The sequence below is a fragment of the Oncorhynchus nerka genome, linkage group LG13, assembly GCF_034236695.1.
Source record: "Oncorhynchus nerka isolate Pitt River linkage group LG13, Oner_Uvic_2.0, whole genome shotgun sequence".
In the NCBI taxonomy this organism is placed as follows: domain Eukaryota; kingdom Metazoa; phylum Chordata; class Actinopteri; order Salmoniformes; family Salmonidae; genus Oncorhynchus; species Oncorhynchus nerka.
In genome coordinates, this window is record NC_088408.1 from 25,302,814 (window position 1) to 25,318,193 (window position 15,380).

At 41.6% G+C, this 15,380-nt stretch overlaps 1 protein-coding gene across 1 annotated transcript in view; it reads left to right on the forward strand.

The window, feature by feature from the left end:
- fig4a (FIG4 phosphoinositide 5-phosphatase a) overlaps positions 1–15,380 on the forward strand; it is a 131,115-nt gene that overhangs the window by 62,950 nt on the left and 52,785 nt on the right. The window contains exons 17-20 of the mRNA XM_065026287.1: positions 3,767–3,905; positions 5,698–5,756; positions 7,216–7,363; positions 9,649–9,735. Of these exons, the coding sequence (XP_064882359.1) occupies positions 3,767–3,905; positions 5,698–5,756; positions 7,216–7,363; positions 9,649–9,735 (433 nt within the window). The remainder of the gene's footprint in view (positions 1–3,766; positions 3,906–5,697; positions 5,757–7,215; positions 7,364–9,648; positions 9,736–15,380) is intronic.

Below are 15,380 nucleotides of genomic sequence, written 5' to 3' on the forward strand. Positions count from 1 at the left end.
ATCTGAGGATAGCACCTCCGGAAACAAAGACAGAAACCATATTTCAACCCTGCATGCGCGACACAAAACGCAGAAATAAAAATATAAATCATGCCTTACCTTTGACGAGCTTCTTCTATTGGCACTCCAATATGTCCCATAAACATCACAAATGGTCCTTTTGTTCGATTAATTCCGTCCATATATATCCAAAATGTCTATTTATTTGGCGCGTTTGATCCAGAACAACACCAGTTCCAACTTGCGCAACGTGACTACAAAATATCTCAAATGTTACCTGTAAACTTTGCCAAAACATTTCAAACAACTTTTGTAATAAAACTTTAGGTATTTTTTTATGTAAATAATCGATAAAATTGAAGATGATCTGTGTTCAATACAGGAAGAAAACAAACTGAAGCATGCTTTCTGGTCACTCGCCTCTATCTAACAGTACACTTCAAGTGACCCTTGTTCAAGATGGCCATACTTCTTCATTACACAAAGGAATAACCTCAACCCATTTCTAAAGACTGTTGACATCCAGTGGAAGCGATAGGAACTGCAAGAAGGTCCCTTAGAAATCTGGATTCCCAATGAAAACCCATGGAAAAGAGTGACCTCAAAGAATAATAATAATCTGAATGGTTTGTCCCCCGGGGTTTCGCCTGCTAAATAAGTTCTGTTATACTCACAGACATGATTCAAACAGTTCTAGAAACTTCAGTGTTTTCTATCCAAATCTACTAATAATATGCATATCTTATATTCTGGGGATGAGTAGCAGGCAGTTGATTTTGGGCATGCACTTCATCCTGATGTGAAAATACTGCCCCGTCACCAAGAAGTTAAGAAGCAGTGCGGCTTGGTTGGGTTGTGTTTCGGAGGACACATGGCCTTCGACCTTCGTCTCTCCTGAGCCCGTACGTGTAGCGATGAGACACGATAGTAACTACTAAAACAATTGGATACCACGAAATTGGGGAAAAAATTCAACATAAAAAAAACTTTTTTTTAAATTACCTTAAAGTCCTTGGTCTGATTTAAGGTCAAATCTGAGCCAAATGACCAACACTATAGAATAATTACTTCCTGTTACTATAGAACATTTACTTCCCGTTACTGTACAACATTTACTTCCCGTTACTGTACAACATTTACTTCCCGTTACTGTACAACATTTACTTTCTGTTACTGTACAACATTTACTTTCTGTTACTGTACAACATTTACTTTCTGTTACTGTACAACATTTACTTTCTGTTACTGTACAACATTTACTTTCTGTTACTGTACAACATTTACTTTCTGTTACTGTACAACATTTACTTTCTGTTACTGTACAACATTTACTTTCTGTTACTGTACAACATTTACTTCCTGTTACTGTACAACATTTACTTCCTGTTACTGTACAACATTTACTTTCTGTTACTGTTACTGTACAAGTACAAGTACAGTTTCCGCTCAGCCCAGTCAAAACTGTTCGCTGCTCTGGCCCCCCAATGGTGGAACAAACTCCCTCACGACGCCAGGACAGCGGAGTCAATCACCACCTTCCGGAGACACCTGAAACCCCACCTCTTTCAGGAATACCTAGGATAGGATAAAGTAATCCCTCTCACCCCCCTTAAAAGATTTAGATGCACTACTGTTCCACTGGATGTCATAAGGTGAATGCACCAATTTGTAAGTCGCTCTGGATAAGAGCGTCTGCTAAATGACTTAAATGTAAATGTACAACATTTACTTTCTGTTACTGTACACCATTTACTTCCTGTTACCGTGCAACATTTACTTTCTGTTACTGTGCAACATTTACTTCCTGTTACTGTACAACATTTACTTTTGTCACAGGCGTAGACTAACGTGAAATGCTTACTTCTGGGTTAAAGAAAGAAAAAGTGACACGAGGAGTAAATACGTAGTGAATAACAATGACGAGTACAAATAACATGACTATATACAGGGAGTACCAGTACTGAGACGATGTGCAGGGGTACGAGGTAATAACATGACTATATACAGGGAGTACCAGTACTGAGTCGATGTGCAGGGGTACGAGGTAATAACATGACTATATACAGGGAGTACCAGTACTGAGTCGATGTGCAGGGGTACGAGGTAATAACATGACTATATACAGGGAGTACCAGTACTGAGTCGATGTGCAGGGGTACGAGGTAATAACATGACTATATACAGGGAGTATCAGTACTGAGACGATGTGCAGGGGTACGAGGTAATAACATGACTATATACAGGGAGTATCAGTACTGAGTCGATGTGCAGGGGTACGAGGTAATAACATGACTATATACAGGGAGTACCCGTACTGAGACGATGTGCAGGGGTACGAGGTAATAACATGACTATATACAGGGAGTACCAGTACTGAGACGATGTGCAGGGGTACGAGGTAATAACATGACTATATACAGGGAGTACCAGTACTGAGACGATGTGCAGGGGTACGAGGTAATAACATGACTATATACAGGGAGTACCAGTACTGAGTCAATGTGCAGGGGTATGAGGTAATAACATGACTATATACAGGGAGTACCAGTACTGAGTCAATGTGCAGGGGTACGAGGTAATAACATGACTACATACAGGGAGTACCAGTACTGAGTCAATGTGCAGGGGTACGAGGTAATAACATGACTATATACAGGGAGTACCAGTACTGAGACGATGTGCAGGGGTACGAGGTAATAACATGACTACATACAGGGAGTACCAGTACTGAGACGATGTGCAGGGGTACGAGGTAATAACATGACTATATACAGGGAGTACCAGTACTGAGTCGATGTGCAGGGGTACGAGGTAATAACATGACTATATACAGGGAGTACCAGTACTGAGTCGATGTGCAGGGGTACGAGGTAATAACATGACTATATACAGGGAGTACCAGTACTGAGTCGATGTGTAGGGGTACGAGGTAATAACACGACTATATACAGGGAGTACCGGTACTGAGTCGATATGCAGGGGTACGAGGTAATAACATGACTATATACAGGGAGTACCCGTACTGAGTCGATGTGCAGGGGTACGAGGTAATAACATGACTATATACAGGGAGTACCAGTACTGAGTCGATATGCAGGGGTATGAGGTAAATGTACACATAGGTAGGGTTATAGTTACTAGGCAACAATATAGATAATAGACAGTAGCAGCAGCATGTAGCCATTTGACTAGCTCTTGTTTAGCAGTCTTATGGCTTGGGGATAGAAGCTGTTCAGTCTTATGGCTTGGAGGTAGAAGCTGTTCAGGGTCCTGTTGGTTCCAGACTTGGTGCATCTGTACCGCTTGCTGTGCAGTAGCAGAGAGAACAGTCTATGGCTTGGGTGGCTGCAGTCGTAGACATTTTTTGGTGCCTTCCTCTGACACCGCCAGGTATAGAGGTCCTGGATGGCAGGGAGCTCAGCCCCAGTGATCTACTGGGCCATACTGACCACCCTCTATAGCACCTTGCGGTCGGATGCCAAGCAGTTGCCGTACTAAGCGGGGATGCAGCCAGTGAAGATGCTCTCACCGGTGCAGCTGTAGAACTTCTTAAGGATCTGAGGGCCCATGCCATATCTTTTCAGCCTCCTGGGGAGGAAGAGGCTCTGTCGTGCCCTCTTCACAACTGTGTGGGTGTGTGTGGACTGTGTTAACTCCTTAGTGATGTGGACACAAAGGATACATTTACTTCCTGTTACTTCCACCTCGGTCTTGTACATATTGTGCTTAATATATCATCGTCTCTGTGACTCTCTCTCTGTCTCAGATGCAGACCGGCAGGATGCCATCAACCTGTTTCTGCAGGTGTACCAGCCGTCAGAGTCTAAGCCTCACCTCTGGGAGCTGCCCACTGACTTCTACCTGCACCAGAGGAACTCTATGGCGTTGACCCACGACAGGCGCAGGTACACACACCACGGCAGATGCGTACTCACACACTAATATGCCTGGTGGGAGATCACTTAGACAAGATTACCAGCTGCATCTGTGTTTCTTTTACAGCAGAAGGCTTACCTGCAGAACAGGTGTGTGTGCGTGCGTGTGCTCGTGCTCAAGCTTGTCTGAGTGTGTGTGTTGCCTGAGAGCGCACGTGAAGGCATATATCTACCTCTGTGTAGAAAGAAAGCTCTGTCCCCACCACCACCACTGTATGTGAGTCTCTGACCAGAGAAGGGAACACTTTACATTTGCTGTGTTAAGAGTCTTAAGAGGGTTTATTCAAAGCAAGGAGAGGGCAACTCTCTGTCAGTACTGTAAGTTATGGCTTCCTTCCCTTTCTATCACCTCTGCTGTGTGCTAGCAGGAGACAGGTGATCAACTCCCCCGTCATCATCACTGGGGCTTGGAGTGCACCTTGGTTCCCACTTACCCTGCTTTCTCTCACTGTAACCCCACTCTCCATCCCACCGTCTCACTCACCCTCGTCTTCTGGCTCTCTCTTTTTTTCTTTTCTTTTTTTTGTCTTACCCATATTTGACCCCATTCCTTTGCCTTTCTTTAAAATGTTTTATAATTAAGTGTCTCTTCTCCATCTCCTTCTCTTGGTCCCTCTCTCTCGGACACGCTTGCTCTCTGTCTCATTCTTTATTTTTTATTTCACGCCCTCTCCACCCCCTCGCTCCCTCTAGCCCTCTAGCCCTCTAGCCTTCTAGCCCTCTCCACCCCCTCGCTCCCTCTAGCCCTCTACCCCTCTAGCCTTCTAGCCCTCTCCACCCCCTCGCTCCCTCTACCCCTCTAGCCTTCTAGCCCTCTCCACCCCCTCGCTCCCTCTAGCCCTCTCCACCCCCTCGCTCCCTCTAGCCCTCTAGCCCTCTCCACCCCCTCGCTCCCTCTAGCCCTCTACCCCTCTAGCCTTCTAGCCCTCTCCACCCCCTCGCTCCCTCTAGCCCTCTAGCCCTGCACAGTCATGAATTTTAAGCCGAGCCCTATCCATGCCCGTGATGTTCAGGCCCTACCCTACCCAGGCCTGATTGCTTCTGGCAAATTTAAGGCCCTGCCCAAAACCCCAAATCAGAAGTAACTTCCTCCCTTAGTAAATCCATTAGCTGCTCCTCTCTGTCTGTCACTGGCTCCATGAAAAAACAGTCCCTACCCGTCCCTAACCCCACGTATAATATCGGGGCTCGTCTGGCTCGGGTAGGGTAGCAGACCTCTACTACCACTCTCTCATTCTTTATTTTTACTTTGATGCCCTCTCACTGTCTTTCACTCTCCTCTCTTTCTGTCTTCCATTCTCTCACTCCCTCTTTCCCTTTCTCTTCTCGTATGTTCTGAACCAGATCTGTCTGCCTACCTGCCTGACTGTGTTCAGTCAATTCTTTGTGGTTGTGCTGCTGTCATAATGACAGACCCAGATTGCTGTGGCCACTCCACCATTCAGTTACAAAGACCAAGATGACTATGTTATTATCATAAGAAACTAAATCTGCAGTCGGTCTTTTTCCTCTCAACCAGCCACACAACTCCCTATAATTGCTGTATTTATTTACACAAACTGGACTTCGTTGAATTAAAGGGATGATGTATTAGTTGTTAGGCTGTCGTCAAGCTGAATCCTAGTTTCATATCTGGGTTATGGACGTACGGTATTCATTGGTGTTATGGCAGTGAAGGTAGAGTATGCAAACCTTACGGAAACTTGCATTTATCATAATGTTGAACGCTGTTGGCTAATCCTTGTTGTGTGATTCTCTCTAGCTATACGTACTGGTGGTCGGAGGGGATCCTATCCTACCTGCCTCTGCCCTATGATGAAGGTATCTATTCAATCATACACACATCTGGGTTGGAAAGTAAAGTTTGTCTCAAAGTCAAAATCATGACCGACGTAAATGAAAAGAATATGCTTTTCTCTAATTTCACGGTGTGTGTGATTGTGTGTACACTATGAGCATGTGGCGTATGTTCAATATGTTAGTGTGACGTGTCCTAATCAGGGTGTGTGTGATTGTGTGTACACTATGAGCATGTGGCGTATGTTCAATATGTTAGTGTGACGTGTCCTAATCAGGGTGTGTGTGATTGTGTGTACACTATGAGCATGTGGCGTATGTACAATATGTTAGTGTGACGTGTCCTAATCAGGGTGTGTGTGATTGTGTGTACACTATGAGCATGTGGCGTATGTTCAATATGTTAGTGTGACGTGTCCTAATCAGGGTGTGTGTGATTGTGTGTACACTATGAGCATGTGGCGTATGTTCAATATGTTAGTGTGACGTGTCCTAATCAGGGTGTGTGTGATTGTGTGTACACTATGAGCATGTGGCGTATGTTCAATATGTTAGTGTGACGTGTCCTAATCAGGGTGTGTGTGATTGTGTGTACACTATGAGCATGTGGCGTATGTTCAATATGTTAGTGTGACGTGTCCTAATCAGGGTGTGTGTGATTGTGTGTACACTATGAGCATGTGGCGTATGTTCAATATGTTAGTGTGACGTGTCCTAATCAGGGTGTGTGTGATTGTGTGTACACTATGAGCATGTGGCGTATGTTCAATATGTTAGTGTGACGTGTCCTAATCAGGGTGTGTGTGATTGTGTGTACACTATGAGCATGTGGCGTATGTTCAATATGTTAGTGTGACGTGTCCTAATCAGGGTGTGTGTGATTGTGTGTACACTATGAGCATGTGGCGTATGTTCAATATGTTAGTGTGACGTGTCCTAATCAGGGTGTGTGTGATTGTGTGTACACTATGAGCATGTGGCGTATGTACAATATGTTAGTGTGACGTGTCCTAATCAGGGTGTGTGTGATTGTGTGTACACTATGAGCATGTGGCGTATGTTCAATATGTTAGTGTGACGTGTCCTAATCAGGGTGTGTGTGATTGTGTGTACACTATGAGCATGTGGCGTATGTTCAATATGTTAGTGTGACGTGTCCTAATCAGGGTGTGTGTGATTGTGTGTACACTATGAGCATGTGGCGTATGTTCAATATGTTAGTGTGACGTGTCCTAATCACGGTGTGTGTGATTGTGTGTACACTATGAGCATGTGGCGTATGTTCAATATGTTAGTGTGACGTGTCCTAATCAGGGTGTGTGTGATTGTGTGTACACTATGAGCATGTGGCGTATGTTCAATATGTTAGTGTGACGTGTCCTAATCACGGTGTGTGTGATTGTGTGTACACTATGAGCATGTGGTGTATGTTCAATATGTTAGTGTGACGTGTCCTAATCAGGGTGTGTGTGTGTGCTTCCAGTTCCCTGTGAGGAGAATATGAAGAAGGTAGGGGTGAGGAGAGTGAACCGTTACGACGAGAGCATCGATACCTACACAGAGTTCTTCAAACCCTACGAACTCACCTCCTTTGACGACACCTTCTGCATAGCTATGACCAACTCTGCACGGTACGTAGCCTAACCTGCATACAGTCACATCAATATCTACTGGGTCATGGCAGGCTAACCATGTTGCTTTTTAGTTTCATACAATGACATGTCTGAATAATGGCCTGAGAAAAAATATTATAATTGTAAATTGACAGTGAAGGTATTATATACAGGGCCTTCAGAAAGTGTTCATACGCCTTGACTTATTCCACACTTTGTTGTTACAGCCTGAATTCAAAATGGATTACATTGTTTTTTTGTTCACCCATCTTCACACAATACCTCATAATGACAAAGTAAAAACATGTTTTTAGATTTTAAAAAATAATCAGAAATGAATTACAGAAATCTCTCACTTATAAAGGTATTCACAACCCTGAGTCAATAGTTTGCAGAAGCACCTTTGGCAGCGATTACAGCTGTGAGTTTTTCTGGGTAAGAGCTTTACACACCTGGAGTGTGCAGCATTTGCCCCTTATTCATTTCAAAATTCTTTAAGCTCTGTCAAACTGATTGTTGATCTTTGGTAGACAGACAATTTTAGGTCTTGACAGATTTTCCAATTGATTTAAGTCAACAGTAACTCTGCCATTCATGAACATTCAATGTCTTCTTGGTAAGCAACTCCGGTGTAGATTTGGCCTTGTGTTTTAGGTTATTGTTCTGATGAAAGGTGAATTAATTTCCCAGTGTCTGGTGGAAAGCAGACTGAACCAGGTTTTCCTCTAGGATTTTGCCTGTGCTTAGCTCCATTCCGTAAAAATGTTATCCTGAAAAATGCTCCAGTCCATAACAATTACACACATACCCATAACATGATGCAGTCACCATTAGGCTTGTAAATTTAGAGAATGGTACTCAGTAATGTGTTGGATTGGATTTGCTCCAAACATAACATTTTGTATTCAGGACAAAAAGTGAATTGCTTTGCTACATTTTTTGCAGTATCACTTAAGTGCCTTGTTTCAAACATGATGCATGTTTTGGAATATTTCTATTCTGTAAAGGCTTCCTTCTTTTCACTCTGTCAAGTAGGTTAGTATTGTAGAGTAACTACAGTGTTGTTGATCATCCATCCTCAGTTTTCTCCTATCACAGTCATTAAACTCTGTAACTGTTTTAAAGTCACCATTGGCTTCATAGTGAAATCCCTGAGCGGTTTCCTTCCTCTCCGGAAACTGAGTTGATACACCATCCAAAGTGTAATTAAAACTTCACCATGCTCCAAGGGACATTCAATGTCTGTTTATTTTTATTTTTTACCCAACTACCAATAGGTGCCGTTTGCAAGGCATTGGAAAACCTCCCTGGTCTTTTTTGGTTGAATATGTCTTTGAAATTCACTGCTCGACTGAGGGACCTTACAGATAATTGTATCTGTCGGGTACAGAGATGAGGTAGTCATTCAAAAATCCTGTTAAACACTATTATTGCACACAGAGTGAGTCCATGCAACTTACTGTATGTGACTTGTTAAGCAAAGTTTTACTCCTGAACTTATTTAGGTTTGCCATAGGTTGAAAACGTACTGACTCAAAACATTTCAGCTTTTCATTTTGTATTAATTTGTAAAGATTTCTAAAAACATAATAACACTTTCACATTATGGGGTGTTATGTCTAGGCCAGTGACCAAAAATCACAATTGAATCTATTTTAAATTCAGGCTGTAGCAACAAAATGTTGAAAAAGTCAAGGGGTCTTAATCATTTCTGAAGGCACTGTCAACTGACCATGTGAATCCTGGTGAAGGCTATGATCCCTTGTTAAATCCAATTCAATCAGTATAGATGAAGGGGAAGAGGCAGGTTAAGGAAGGATTTTTAAACCTTGAGATAATTGAAATATGTATTGTGTATGTGTGCCATTCAGAGGGTGAATGGGCAAGACAAAGAATGCAAGTGCCTTTGAACGGGGTTTGATAGCAGGTGCCAGGGCGCATCAAGACTGTAACATTGCTGGATTTTTCACGCTCAACCATTTCCTGTGTGTATTAAGAATGGTTCACCACCCAAAGAACATCCAGCCGACTTGACACAACAGTAGGAAGCATTGGAGTCAACATGGGCCAGAATCCCTGTGGAACGCTATCGACACCTTGTAGAGTCCATGCCCTGACGAATTGAGGCTGTTTTGAGTGCAAGGGGGGGTGCACAACTCCAATATTAGGAAGGTGTTCTTAATGTTTGGTGTACTCACCTGTTGCAGAGAGACAAAAGAGATTTAGATCTGGGTGCAGACATGAGGTTAACTATGATGTGTTTTTTCTGGGATAATGATGTGATGATTATGTTCTCTGTGAAGGGAGTTGATGCCCAAGACGGTAGGAGTGGACCCCAGCCCCTTCACTGTGCGCAAGCCAGAGGAGACTGGGAAATCTGCTGTGATTGGGTGAGTGTACTCTACTCGCGTGTGTCCTGACTTTACGTTAATTCATCTGATGACTGTTATTTATCTTATCACCTAACTATGATTAATTGTTACCTGATTAAATTAATAATGTAACAATCAACTCATTAGGATCTGGGCCACCATGAGAGAGGTTCTTTAAAGAGTTACCATCTCCCTATTTAATGGTCTTTACCTATCACATCTATAAACAATCAACTCATTAGGATCTGGGCCACCATGAGAGAGGTTCTTTAAAGAGTTACCATCTCCCTATTTAATGGTCTTTACCTATCACATCTATAAACAGTCAACTCATTAGGATCTGGGGCACCATGAGAGAGGTTCTTTAAAGAGTTACCATCTCCCTATTTAATGGTCTTTACCTATCACATCTATAAACAATCAACTCATTAGGATCTGGGGCACCATGAGAGAGGTTCTTTAAAGAGTTACCATCTCCCTATTTAATGGTCTTTACCTATCACATCTATAAACAGTCAACTCATTAGGATCTGGGGCACCATGAGAGAGGTTCTTTAAAGAGTTACCATCTCCCTATTTAATGGTCTTTACCTATCACATCTATAAACAATCAACTCATTAGGATCTGGGGCACCATGAGAGAGGTTCTTTAAAGAGTTACCATCTCCCTATTTAATGGTCTTTACCTATCACATCTATAAACAGTCAACTCATTAGGATCTGGGGCACCATGAGAGAGGTTCTTTAAAGAGTTACCATCTCCTATTTAATGGTCTTTACCTATCACATCTATAAACAGTCAACTCATTAGGATCTGGGGCACCATGAGAGAGGTTCTTTAAAGAGTTACCATCTCCCTATTTAAAGGTCTTTACCTATCACATCTATAAACAATCAACTCATTAGGATCTGGGGCACCATGAGAGAGGTTCTTTAAAGAGTTACCATCTCCCTATTTAATGGTCTTTACCTATCACATCTATAAACAATCAACTCATTAGGATCTGGGGCACCATGAGAGAGGTTCTTTAAAGAGTTACCATCTCCCTATTTAAAGGTCTTTACCTATCACATCTATAAACAGTCAACTCATTAGGATCTGGGGCACCATGAGAGAGGTTCTTTAAAGAGTTACCATCTCCCTATTTAATGGTCTTTACCTATCACATCTATAAACAGTCAACTCATTGGGATCTGGGGCACCATGAGAGAGGTTCTTTAAAGAGTTACCATCTCCCTATTTAATGGTCTTTACCTATCACATCTATAAACAATCAACTCATTAGGATCTGGGGCACCATGAGAGAGGTTCTTTAAAGAGTTACCATCTCCCTATTTAAAGGTCTTTACCTATCACATCTATAAACAGTCAACTCATTAGGATCTGGGGCACCATGAGAGCGGTTCTTTAAATAGTTACCATCTCCCTATTTAATGGTCTTTACCTATCACATCTATAAACAGTCAACTCATTAGGATCTGGGGCACCATGAGAGAGGTTCTTTAAAGAGTTACCATCTCCCTATTTAATGGTCTTTACCTATCACATCTATAAACAGTCAACTCATTAGGATCTGGGGCACCATGAGAGAGGTTCTTTAAAGAGTTACCATCTCCCTATTTAATGGTCTTTACCTATCACATCTATAAACAATCAACTCATTAGGATCTGGGGCACCATGAGAGAGGTTCTTTAAAGAGTTACCATCTCCCTATTTAAAGGTCTTTACCTATCACATCTATAAACAGTCAACTCATTAGGATCTGGGGCACCATGAGAGAGGTTCTTTAAAGAGTTACCATCTCCCTATTTAATGGTCTTTACCTATCACATCTATAAACAGTCAACTCATTAGGATCTGGGGCACCATGAGAGCGGTTCTTTAAAGAGTTACCATCTCCCTATTTAATGGTCTTTACCTATCACATCTATAAACAGTCAACTCATTAGGATCTGGGGCACCATGAGAGAGGTTCTTTAAAGAGTTACCATCTCCCTATTTAATGGTCTTTACCTATCACATCTATAAACAGTCAACTCATTAGGATCTGGGGCACCATGAGAGAGGTTCTTTAAAGAGTTACCATCTCCCTATTTAATGGTCTTTACCTATCACATCTATAAACAGTCAACTCATTAGGATCTGGGGCACCATGAGAGAGGTTCTTTAAAGAGTTACCATCTCCCTATTTAAAGGTCTTTACCTATCACATCTATAAACAGTCAACTCATTAGGATCTGGGGCACCATGAGAGAGGTTATTTAAAGAGTTACCATCTCCCTATTTAATGGTCTTTACCTATCACATCTATAAACAGTCAACTCATTAGGATCTGGGGCACCATGAGAGCGGTTCTTTAAAGAGTTACCATCTCCCTATTTAATGGTCTTTACCTATCACATCTATAAACAGTCAACTCATTAGGATCTGGGGCACCATGAGAGAGGTTCTTTAAAGAGTTACCATCTCCCTATTTAATGGTCTTTACCTATCACATCTATAAACAGTCAACTCATTAGGATCTGGGGCACCATGAGAGAGGTTATTTAAAGAGTTACCATCTCCCTATTTAATGGTCTTTACCTATCACATCTATAAACAGTCAACTCATTAGGATCTGGGGCACCATGAGAGCGGTTCTTTAAATAGTTACCATCTCCCTATTTAATGGTCTTTACCTATCACATCTATAAACAGTCAACTCATTAGGATCTGGGGCACCATGAGAGCGGTTCTTTAAAGAGTTACCATCTCCCTATTTAATGGTCTTTACCTATCACATCTATAAACAGTCAACTCATTAGGATCTGGGGCACCATGAGAGCGGTTCTTTAAATAGTTACCATCTCCCTATTTAATGGTCTTTACCTATCACATCTATAAACAGTCAACTCATTAGGATCTGGGGCACCATGAGAGCGGTTCTTTAAAGAGTTACCATCTCCCTATTTAATGGTCTTTACCTATCACATCTATAAACAGTCAACTCATTAGGATCTGGGGCACCATGAGAGCGGTTCTTTAAAGAGTTACCATCTCCTATTTAATGGTCTTTACCTATCACATCTATAAACAGTCAACTCATTAGGATCTGGGGCACCATGAGAGCGGTTCTTTAAAGAGTTACCATCTCCCTATTTAATGGTCTTTACCTATCACATCTATAAACAGTCAACTCATTAGGATCTGGGGCACCATGAGAGAGGTTATTTAAAGAGTTACCATCTCCCTATTTAAAGGTCTTTACCTATCACATCTATAAACAATCAACTCATTAGGATCTGGGGCACCATGAGAGAGGTTCTTTAAAGAGTTACCATCTCCCTATTTAATGGTCTTTACCTATCACATCTATAAACAGTCAACTCATTAGGATCTGGGGCACCATGAGAGAGGTTCTTTAAAGAGTTACCATCTCCCTATTTAATGGTCTTTACCTATCACATCTATAAACAGTCAACTCATTAGGATCTGGGGCACCATGAGAGCAGTTCTTTAAAGAGTTACCATCTCCCTATTTAATGGTCTTTACCTATCACATCTATAAACAGTCAACTCATTAGGATCTGGGGCACCATGAGAGAGGTTCTTTAAAGAGTTACCATCTCCCTATTTAATGGTCTTTACCTATCACATCTATAAACAGTCAACTCATTAGGATCTGGGGCACCATGAGAGCAGTTCTTTAAAGAGTTACCATCTCCCTATTTAAAGGTCTTTACCTATCACATCTATAAACAGTCAACTCATTAGGATCTGGGGCACCATGAGAGAGGTTCTTTAAAGAGTTACCATCTCCTATTTAATGGTCTTTACCTATCACATCTATAAACAGTCAACTCATTAGGATCTGGGGCACCATGAGAGAGGTTCTTTAAAGAGTTACCATCTCCCTATTTAATGGTCTTTACCTATCACATCTATAAACAGTCAACTCATTAGGATCTGGGGCACCATGAGAGAGGTTCTTTAAAGAGTTACCATCTCCCTATTTAATGGTCTTTACCTATCACATCTATAAACAGTCAACTCATTAGGATCTGGGGCACCATGAGAGAGGTTCTTTAAAGAGTTACCATCTCCCTATTTAATGGTCTTTACCTATCACATCTATAAACAGTCAACTCATTAGGATCTGGGGCACCATGAGAGAGGTTCTTTAAAGAGTTACCATCTCCCTATTTAATGGTCTTTACCTATCACATCTATAAACAGTCAACTCATTAGGATCTGGGGCACCATGAGAGAGGTTCTTTAAAGAGTTACCATCTCCCTATTTAATGGTCTTTACCTATCACATCTATAAACAGTCAACTCATTAGGATCTGGGGCACCATGAGAGAGGTTCTTTAAAGAGTTACCATCTCCCTATTTAATGGTCTTTACCTATCACATCTATAAACAGTCAACTCATTAGGATCTGGGGCACCATGAGAGAGGTTCTTTAAAGAGTTACCATCTCCCTATTTAATGGTCTTTACCTATCACATCTATAAACAGTCAACTCATTAGGATCTGGGGCACCATGAGAGAGGTTCTTTAAAGAGTTACCATCTCCTATTTAATGGTCTTTACCTATCACATCTATAAACAGTCAACTCATTAGGATCTGGGGCACCATGAGAGCAGTTCTTTAAAGAGTTACCATCTCCCTATTTAAAGGTCTTTACCTATCACATCTATAAACAGTCAACTCATTAGGATCTGGGGCACCATGAGAGAGGTTCTTTAAAGAGTTACCATCTCCTATTTAATGGTCTTTACCTATCACATCTATAAACAGTCAACTCATTAGGATCTGGGGCACCATGAGAGAGGTTCTTTAAAGAGTTACCATCTCCCTATTTAATGGTCTTTACCTATCACATCTATAAACAGTCAACTCATTAGGATCTGGGGCACCATGAGAGAGGTTCTTTAAAGAGTTACCATCTCCCTATTTAATGGTCTTTACCTATCACATCTATAAACAGTCAACTCATTAGGATCTGGGGCACCATGAGAGCAGTTCTTTAAAGAGTTACCATCTCCTATTTAAAGGTCTTTACCTATCACATCTATAAACAGTCAACTCATTAGGATCTGGGGCACCATGAGAGAGGTTCTTTAAAGAGTTACCATCTCCCTATTTAATGGTCTTTACCTATCACATCTATAAACAGTCAACTCATTAGGATCTGGGGCACCATGAGAGAGGTTCTTTAAAGAGTTACCATCTCCCTATTTAATGGTCTTTACCTATCACATCTATAAACAGTCAACTCATTAGGATCTGGGGCACCATGAGAGAGGTTCTTTAAAGAGTTACCATCTCCCTATTTAATGGTCTTTACCTATCACATCTATAAACAGTCAACTCATTAGGATCTGGGGCACCATGAGAGCGGTTCTTTAAAGAGTTACCATCTCCCTATTTAATGGTCTTTACCTATCACATCTATAAAAAGTCAACTCATTAGGATCTGGGGCACCATGAGAGCAGTTCTTTAAAGAGTTACCATCTCCCTATTTAATGGTCTTTACCTATCACATCTATAAACAGTCAACTCATTAGGATCTGGGGCACCATGAGAGAGGTTCTTTAAAGAGTTACCATCTCCTATTTAATGGTCTTTACCTATCACATCTATAAACAGTCAACTCATTAGGATCTGGGACACC